Source organism: Phodopus roborovskii, unplaced genomic scaffold (genome assembly GCF_943737965.1).
Source record: "Phodopus roborovskii unplaced genomic scaffold, PHOROB, whole genome shotgun sequence".
Taxonomy (NCBI): Eukaryota; Metazoa; Chordata; class Mammalia; order Rodentia; family Cricetidae; genus Phodopus; species Phodopus roborovskii.
The window spans coordinates 6,389,447-6,399,396 of NW_026126461.1; the positions used below are offsets into that span (position 1 = coordinate 6,389,447).

Below are 9,950 nucleotides of genomic sequence, written 5' to 3' on the forward strand. Positions count from 1 at the left end.
TGTCTTCTTGCAGCCAGGTTGGGGACAGAAAGCTGCAAGGCCCAGCCTTGGGATCCTTGGGCCCATAGGTGGGGCTCCCTACCGAGAGCTGCATGCTGAGTGAGACTGGTGGGCATCAGTGTCTGACTAGGACCACTGGAGGCTTCCTAGACAGCATCTGTAGACAATCCTCCATTCCCTTCTCCCCACCAACAGGTTGGTCCAAGGAGAGAGAGGCTAGGGAGATGAGATGGGAGGAGTCCTTCTGTCTCTAGCTTTGGCCTGGTCACTGAAACGTTAGGTCTTCCTACATCTCTGGAGGCTTTGGTGTCCCTGCCTGTCCAGCGAGAAAAGGTTAGGCCTCGAGGGTGACCTTGGGAATTTTACAGTTCTTATGGTTTCTTTGGAAAGGGGAGTTTCACGTTGTGATGCGTGCTTGCTCCATAGTCCCTGTATGAGGTGGGCAGGCCATGGCACAGGGGTAGGTAGGGCCTTACCCTGGAGCTTGACCTTCTACCTATCCTCACTGACCTCTCGACCGTCCTACAGCCCCAGGACCATGAACACAACTTGCAACAGCAGCACGTGGCATGATTCGCTCAACTACGTCTTCTGCGTCTACTCAGTCTTGCTGCTGGTGCTGGGCCTGCTACTCAATGGCCTGGCACTCTGGGTATTCTGCTGTCGCATGCACCAGTGGACGGAGACCCGAGTCTACATGACCAACCTAGCTGTGGCCGACCTCTGCCTGCTCTGTTCCTTGCCATTCATGCTGTACTCCCTGAAACATACTTCAGACACACCAATCTGCCAGCTCTCACAGGGCATCTACCTGGTTAACAGGTACATGAGCATCAGCTTGGTCACTGCCATTGCCGTGGACCGCTACGTGGCGGTGCGGCATCCGATACGTGCCCGTGAGCTTCGGTCCCCACGACAGGCTGCTGCAGTGTGTGTGGCCCTCTGGGTGGTAGTCGTTACCTCCCTGGTAGTGCGCTGGCGTCTGGGGCTGCAGGAGGGTGGTTTCTGCTTCAGGAGCAACACCCGGCACAACTTCAGCACCATTAGCTTCTCGCTCCTAGGCTTCTACCTGCCACTGGCCATAGTGGTCTTCTGCTCTTTGCAGATTGTGACTGCGTTGGTGCAGAGGCCAACCACTGATGTAGCGCAGGCAGAGGCCACCCGCAAGGCCACCCGCATGGTCTGGGCCAATTTGGCTGTGTTTATCTTCTGCTTCCTACCACTGCATGTGGTCCTGACTGTGCAGGTCTCCCTGGGCCTGAACACCTGTGCTGCCCGTTACACCTTCAGGCGTGCCCTGTCCATCACAAGCAGACTCTCAGACGCCAACTGCTGCCTGGATGCCATCTGTTACTACTACATGGCCAAGGAGTTCCAGGATGCATCCATGTCAGCCAAGCCCTCCGATACACCCCACAAGAGCCAAGATTCTCAGAGCTTGACCCTCACATAAAAGTGAACATGTACCATGGACCAGAGGAATCTGCGATGTTAGCAAGAAGACCCCAAATCAGCCTGCAGCTGATGTGGGTTTTGAACACTCTAGGAAGCTCAGGTGTCCTGAAGAGGCTGCATTGGCTCCCCAGAAGGGACCAGACAACTGAGATTCTAAAGACCAACGTGAAAGACCCTGGGACAAGATCACATACATGCCACCCCAGACTAGGACCCCAAGGCACCAGAATGGGGCCTTGGTGGCCAATCACTGGGTTTAGAACAGAGCCCTCTCCTGGAGTTGGTCCTGGCAGGGCCCTTGGTGTCACAGCCACCAAGGCTGTGGCGAGAGGCAAAGAAAGAGAATACAGCTCAAAGAGCCAGGAGACATCTGCTGAGAGGACCCTCTAATGGCTGCTTCCTTTAGGGACCTCCAGACTTCATGCCTCCTGTAGGGTTAGGCAGGAGGGCAGTAGCTATGGTCTGGAAGGCTGTCATCTGTGGCACATGACTGTTGAGGTTGCTCAGGCTCCGTATTTAGGGGGATACCAGCTCCGAATACCTAATGGTCATGAAGCCATGCTCATGGGTAACACACTGCTGTGGAAGCCATGGGCCTCTTAGTGGTGTTTCCATTCTATAGTGGGCCTGTTGATCACAAGGCTGATGGCTGTGGTAGGGTCTGCTGGAGTTTGTTATGAGGAAGATTGACGTTTGGCCTGGTACCTGCACTCTCCGGGGGTGTGGCCTTAGGCTGCAAAGGACTCTAGAGACAAGAATCATCTACAAAGTCAGCTCGGGCTGGAGAAATGGCTCAGAGGTTAAGAGCCCGGGATGCTCTTCCAGAGGTTCTGAGTTCAATTCCCAGCAACTGCATGGTGGCTCACAACCATCTATGATGAGATCTGGTGCCCTGTCCTGGTATGCAGGCAGAACACTATATACATAATAAATAAATCTTAAAAACAAACAAACTGACCAAAACCAGCTCAGAGCCAGAGCACAGAGCACATTTGGAGGTGTGATAGCCCTCGGCTTTCTCCCTTTGTCTTGGCCCAAATGCTGCAGCCAGAGCTCCTCCACCCGGGGGTTGCTCCCCTCCCCCCACTTCATCCAGCTCTTATTGCCTAACCATCCTCTATTTTGGTGGCTCCATCACTGAAAAGCCCCACTCTTGTCATGGGTGACAACTCACAAAAACTGCACCACTACATCATCAACCCTTAGGAAACTTCCACCTGGACATCTGCTCTAGACAAGACGCAGACATGAGTCTGAGGGAGTGGTGGCGGGAACCTCAGGTCTGCTGACCCTCATGTCCCTCTAAGAGGGACATGCTAACACTTTACCACAAACACCAATCTGTTTAGCAAAGCAGTATTTTGCTTCTTTCATTACCATGACTATGGGCGATGGCGGTCAGTGGATCACAGCAGTGGTCTCCCTGCTCATGGATGATGATCATGCTAAGCTCATGGCTGATGATCATGCTAAGCTCATGGCTGATGATCATGCTAAGCTCATGGCTGATGATCATGCTAAGCTAGAGGAAACGCCTTTCCTATCACACTCAACCACTCTTCCTTCATCTCCTCCTTCCTTTCCACCATCTACAATATTCTCTGAGCTTTCACCTTGGAAAGGATGATGCATCTATATGGTATAAAAATACATAATATACCTGTGTGTGCCTGTGATTCTTTTCTGAGTAGTGTGCCTCTAGACTGCAAGAATTCTAGGGGAAGAAACAAAGCCTCAGGAGGGGAAGGAATGGACCATTTGGGGCCCCTGAAGCACCTCCTAGTGTGTAGCGTTAGGTCCCTGCCCACAGCACGAGCAGAGCACCTGCCCTGATGAAGATAGCGCTCTACCCTCCTCACCCTCTCTGCAACCAGTTTTAGGGGGACACCTAGTGTTCCTATAGGCTAGGTGTGGCCCTCTGTCGTGATGATGCAAAAGAAATGCGTACAAAGTGAAGGACAGCATCTTCTCTGCAAGGTTCACATTCTAAAACGCATGGGGAGACAGTGAGGAGGTTCCCTCGGCAAAGAGATTTGTGACCAATCTTGACAACGTGAGTTCAGTCCCTGGAACCAACATGGAGGTAGGAAAGAATCATATCCTACAAGTTGTGCTCTGGCCCCACACATACCTCAAATGAATGAATAAATATAAGAAATTAGCATAGTAGAAACGATGTTGGTAAAGAGCAAGGCTGAAGCCCATGCCAGTCCTGACCAAGGCTAACTAGAGCTGGCGAGAGGCACCGGAGTTGGTGCTGGGACCCTGCAGAATGTCTGAAGGCAACCTCTGATCTGTTAAAAACTGCATTCGTGACAAAGCCTGTGCTGTACAAATAACTTCCCCAAAGCCCATTCTGTGTGCACTGGCTAGTTTTGTGTCAACATGTCACAAGCTAGAGTCACCTGAAAAGAGGGAACTGCAATTGAGAAAGCGCTCTGTAAGACTGGCCTGTAAGCAAGCCTGGTTCCTTAACGACAAGGGATGAAATCTCTATTCATAATAGTCAGAAATTGGAAACAACCTAGATGTCCCTAAACAGAAGAACGGATTAAGAAAACATGGTACTCCTACACAGAAGAGTACTATTCATCCATTAAAACAAAATGACATCATGAAATTCACAGATTAATGGATGGAAATTGGAGAAAAATCATCCCAAGTGAGGTATCTCAGACCCAGAGAGACAAACCTGGTATGTGTTTGCTTGTATGTGGATATTAGCTGTTAAGTCAGTGATAGCCAAGCTACAATGTGTAGAACCACAGAGAGTAGGTATAGAGTAAGGGAGGGGGTGGCAGACTAGGAAAGGGGAGTAGAACAGGGTAGTTAAGGATAGATGGGGGTGCTGGAATGGGAGAATCAAGTGGGGATGGAGAGGAGAGATGGGGACTAGAGAAGGAATGTGAGGAGAGGTAGCTAAAATTAAGGGCAATTTGAGAGTAATAGTGAAACCTAATACGGTAGAAGCTTTGTAAAATATATACATATGAAGGTGATCAAAATGAACTCACCAAATAATAGAGAAGACAAAGTCCCAACAGTCTATCTCTTGTCACCAAATGAAGTTTTTAGTACAGGGATTGGGTTACATCTAATTGAGTTTCTGGCCAAGGAGGCCCCATGGAACAACTCTCCAAACAACCCAGGCTATCGCCAGGACTATAAGTTTCTCTCCACTGATTGACAGCAAGGCCTCAACACCTACAGAATTCCTTGACCATGGAGAATGCCTGCATAGAGCGTTCACCCCTACATTCTAGCATCTTTGGTACAGGAAGGTACTCAGCACGCTACCAAAAGAGAAACATAAACATCAACTTAGCCACCAAATTTTTGATCTACAAGGGTGTTCTGCCTGCATGATATGCTAGGGCCATGGTGGCACAAACCTTGTGGGAGTGGTCAGCCAATATTTGATTGACATAAGGCCCACTCCATGAGATATGAAACCCATACCCAGCACTGCTCGTGTGACCAAGAACCAGAGGCTAGGTAGTCCAGGGACCTAGGTTAAAACCAAATACTACTGTTCTAACAACAACAAAAAGATAGCAACAAAATGACTTCTAACGACATTCTCCTATACTGGCAGATTAGTGCCTTACTCCCTCCTGCAGCAGATGGGAACAAATACAGGGACCCACAGACAGACATTATGTGAGGAGTGAGAGACCTTGGAACACTCAGCCCTAAATGGGATGTCTCTATCGAATCATGCCTCTCAGGACTCGGAACCCTGAGAAAGATGAGGCAGAAAACGTGTAAAAGCCCGAGGGGATGGGGGCACCGAGAAAGAAAGGCCCTGTAAATCAGCGTGATCAAAGCTCACATGAAGTCAGGGACGAGGCAGCGAGCACAGGGCCTGCAGGAGTCTGCACCAGGTCCTCTGTGTTTACATTATGGCTTCAGTTCAGTGTTTCATGGCATTCCTGAGTGTGAACAAGTGGGGCTCTGAGTCTGGTGCCTTCTCTTGGGCTCTTTTCCTCCTGTTTGTCTTGTTCAGCTGTGAAGTGATAGTTTTTGTTTTATCTTATTTTATTTTGTTATACTTATTATTATCATCTCTTAGAAGTATGTTTCCTAATGAGAGAGAAAGGGGGTGGATCTGGATGGGAGGGGGGTAAGAGGGAACCGGAGGAGTAAAGGGAGGGGAAACCATAATCAGGGTGTATCATGAGAGGGGAATAAAAAATCTACTTTCAATAAAGGAAAAAAATTGGCCTATAAGAAAGCTTGTTTTCTTAATGATTGATGTGTGGGGCCGCCCCTAGGGGAGTGGTCGTGGGGTGTGTAGAAGAAAGCAAGCCATGGAGAGCAGGCCAGTTCCTGCACTGACTTTCCTCAGAGGTAGAGTATGACCTGAGTTATAAGCCGAAGTGCTTTCTCCCCAGATGGTTGTGGTTGGTGTTTTATCACAGCAATAGAAACCCCAACTAAGATATTATGCAAATGACCCCCAAAGCCCAAAGTCCCGATCCTTTGTGTGCCGTCACTGTTTGAGCTCCTAAGCTTTGTCTGTGCACCAGCCTGCTTTACCTCTTTTTGGGAATAAGTCCTTTCCTTCTTAACAACCCTGGCTGTCCTGGAACTTGCTCTATAGACCAGGCTGCCATCAAACTCACAGAGCTCCACCTGCCTCTGCCTCCAAGTGCTGCAATCAAAGGCGTGCTCCACCGCCGCCCTGCGTGAATGGTTTCTTAATAAATCCTCTTGCTTTGCTTACTATTATCCATGTGTCTCTGTCCGATCCCTTTGGGATACTTGGAACCTCTTCAGAAATGCCCATTGAACTTACTAACGTCCAGGAGGCAACCTCTTACACATTGTATACGTTCTAGGGGTTTCTGAGAGGAGCCACTCCAACTGTGGGCATGGGTTGAGGAATGACATGGTATACTGGAAGACTCCCAAGACAGGATATGTAGTTCTGAGCAGAGATTGTGGACATTAGTCCTCACTGGTGCATTGAGGCACGGTAAAACCGCAGCAGCTTCCTGCTAAGAGCAGTAATTGAAAGGAGCCTAAAATGCTATCATTTGCTCTCCCTCCTACTTTGAGGGGATGAAAACAAAGATGGGTATGAACCCCTACTCTCTCACAATAAGACCTTGACTGATCGGATCCAAAACCAGCCACTTCTCATGCCTTATACAAGCAACTACAGCCTAATTCCTAAGGACCTCTGACACCTCACACTAAACCGCTAGTATCAGGAAGGGCACCACAAATGTACCTACCCAACAAGATGCCGAGTTGCCCTCCTCTGAGACATTCAAATAAAACCTCCACACAATGCCCAAGAGGCAAGGTCAAGTCACCCCTCTGAACTGCTATAAAGGGACCCCGTCCCTCCTGGGGTTAGGTGGTAATTCTCTCTTTAGAATGTATTCACTGCGATGGACTCCACAGTGTCCATTCTTTACTACAATTGTGTGACAGTTCTGGTTTAGTAAATGCCTCTGTTCTTGGGGTTCCTCGTTCCCAGCATACTTTGGCAGCCTTTGGAGGGAACTCACTCCCTGCCTTGACTCTTTAAACTTTTTATGTTTATGATGACCAACTGAGCTGTTCACATGCAACTGGAGATCTGTGTTTGGTTCACATCTCCAGAGGTCCTGAAACCTCTGCATTGTGACTCCGGCCTGCCATCACCCATCAAGGTATTAGGTAAAAAGTTACTTTTGCCCCCTTTGTAACACGAAAGATAAAAGATATTGGGGTTCAAGCTTCAAGCTGAAGATCAGAGAAGCAAAGCAGCCAAGCCAGTAGCTCTTACTCTACCCAGCTGAAATGGCAAGCCTGGCTCCATGAATGCTCAGAGGCAAAAGCTCCTGTCCCTTCTTCTCTCTGCCCAGTCATGTCACTTCTGTCTCCATCTCCCTAGTGCCGGGATTAAAGACTGTGGTCCCAAGTGCTGGACCAAAGGTGTTCTTCACTCTATGTAGGCCAGGGTGATTTTGAACTCAGAGAGATCCTGTCTCCTGAGTGCTTGTGATTAAAGGTGTGGACCACCACTGTCTAGTTTCTATAGCTAACTAGTGTGGCTGGCTTTGCAAACAATAAATATATCACCATTCCCCTTGTGGAAAGTCTTCTTTGTAATCGATAGATCATGAGTGCTGTGGCAGAACTTAAAGGAGGTCAAGCCATTCTAGTGTGTGAGGGCAGGGACTACTTTCTTCCTTCTGAAAGCCCCCTCACCCTCAATGTGTGGTACAGGGAGAGTGGCGCCCAGCTCCATCCAGCTAGAGCAGTGGTTCTCAGCCTTCCTAACGCTGTGACCCTTTAATGCAGTTCCTCAGGTTGTGCTGACCCCCAACCACAGAATTATTTTCATTGCTACTTCACAACTGTAATTTTGCTACTGTTTTGAATCATAAATATCTGTGTTTCCTGATGGTCTTAGGTGACCCCTGTGAAAGGGTCCTTCAATCCCTAAAGGGACCCCAGCCCACAGTTGAGAAGCACTGATCTAGAGCGACCCCCCACATTTTGAGGACCCCCTCATTTCTCTCCTCTCACTCCCCTTCCTCACCCCAGAACTTGCTCCACTGTTCAGAGCAGAAGGGAGCAGAATGGCAGAGGTGTCTGAGTCTTCGTCTCCTTCCCAGCCAGACCGGCTGGGCAGGCTGCACCAGGTTTGTCCTTTCTCCAGGATGGTGGCAGCCCGCCCCCGCCCCTCTCCCCAAAGCTGCTGTGTGGACGAGTTCACTTTGGGATTGTTCACTTTGAGGTTGGTCCAGCCTGATCCAGTAGTAGGTTTAGCTCTGGAGTGAAACTGGATTTTACCTCCATGAGGGATTGCCCCCCCCCCCGGGGGGGGTGTGGGGGAGGGAGGATTGGTTTTGCTCAGGTCCATGGAAGAAATTGGGTCACTCCAGGATGAATTTTGGCTTAGCAGCAGGGAAGCCAGTTTCTAGTGAACTGACTGCTGTTGCTTTCCAAAGGCCCTTTTTACTGTTACACAATTTACACCTTAGCAAGTCAGTTTCCACATACCAAAACCTCTTACCTGAAGCTCCCTGACGGAAACAAATGCCAGTGCGCTTCTCAATCATAAGGCCTTTCCATCTTCCAAATTCTCTCACAACCACATTTTGCAGAGGCTTTGCACCTTTCTGGAAGAACTCAGATAAAGATTCAAACACTTCAAACAAAAGGTAGTTATTGTAAAAGCTAACAGTCACATAAGTCAGTCCGGGTGCAAACACTCCAGAATTCAGGTCAGCCACAATGCTCTGAAGGCTTTCTAGCTAGTGTGTGTGTGTGTGTGTGTGTGTGTGTGTGTGTGTGTGTGTGTGTGTGTGTGTGTGTTCCAGGGATGTGCTCAACCTTTGGTAAGACCCACGTTGGGCTCACGACCTCCATCTCTTCGGCACACAACCCTGCAATATATCCTAAAAACTGCTCTGTTTTACTCTCAGACCCTCAGGAAGTTAGAAGTTATTTTCCCTTGTAACACAATTTATCCTTTATATCCACTCTTAGACCAGGAACGCTGATAGCCTAATGTCTAATTAAGCTACAATTGTATCCTCCAATTGGACATCCTTTACTCATAATTTCGAATGACTCTGAGATTTCTATGTCCAGACCTTCATGGCCTTGTCATAGGACCCCCGTCTGTATGAGGGATGCTCTTCTGTCTTACCAGACTCTCACAACAGCTCCTTTCCAGAGGATACACATCTATGTAACAACCCTGATTCCACTCCCCCTCCCAGACCCCTCCCCCTCCTACTCCTCCCCAACCCTCCTCTCCATCTGTTCTTTACTAACCTCAGGGGCTGGACTCTTCTAGACAATCCCTCTGACAACTTTACTGCCAAGGTAGGGCTCCTGCATTCTCCATCTCTGTGGTTGGCCTTGGGTAAGCCTAAATGAGATATGGAGCAAATTTACTTTCCTTTTAGATACTGGAACCATTGTTTCCACCCTGGTAGCTCTGGTTCATCCCTTCACTCCCCATTCTACTCACTGTTGTTTCTGAAAAGCCAGAACCAGCCCAGCTGAACCCCCTTGTAATGTACAAGTATCTTCTCTCTCATCCCTTTCCTATAGTCTCTCCTGGAGACTCCTACCTCACCCAATAATTGTCCAGGAATGGGGCCTTCCTTCCTGGAGATTAGTAACAGCCATCCCTGTCACAATTACCTGTTACATACAGTTTTCCGGCTGGCCTGGTCCCAGAGCCCGTCAGCCTCAAATAACACACAGAGACGCTATATTAGATATAAAGCTGTTGGCCTGTTACTAGTGTTTCTTATTGGCTAGCTCTGTCTTAAATACTAACCCATTTCTATCAATCTAAGTATTTCCACATGGTCTTATCTTACCGGAGAGAGGGTCTAGAATTCTTCTCAAGTCCTACATCTTGAATCTCCTCCCTACTACTCCCTGAATCCTTCTTGTCTCCTAGTCCTGCCTATCTTGATTTCCTATTTGCCAACAGTGCTTTATTCATTAACCGTTAAGAGAAACATATTTACAGA

At 48.7% G+C, this 9,950-nt stretch overlaps 1 protein-coding gene across 1 annotated transcript; it reads left to right on the forward strand.

Annotated features, from left to right (window-relative positions):
- The first annotated feature begins 531 nt into the window (after positions 1-531).
- Gpr35 (G protein-coupled receptor 35) lies at positions 532-3,161 on the forward strand. The gene has a single exon (XM_051190819.1). The coding sequence runs from the start codon at positions 539-541 to the stop codon at positions 1,451-1,453; it is 915 nt and encodes a 304-aa protein (XP_051046776.1). The 5' UTR covers positions 532-538; the 3' UTR covers positions 1,454-3,161.
- The last annotated feature ends 6,789 nt before the right edge of the window (positions 3,162-9,950 follow it).

Excerpts from the sequence above, each read along its gene's own strand:
- Gpr35 (XM_051190819.1), top strand. The coding sequence starts at position 539 with ATGAACACAACTTGCAACAGCAGCACGTGGCATGATTCGCTCAACTAC.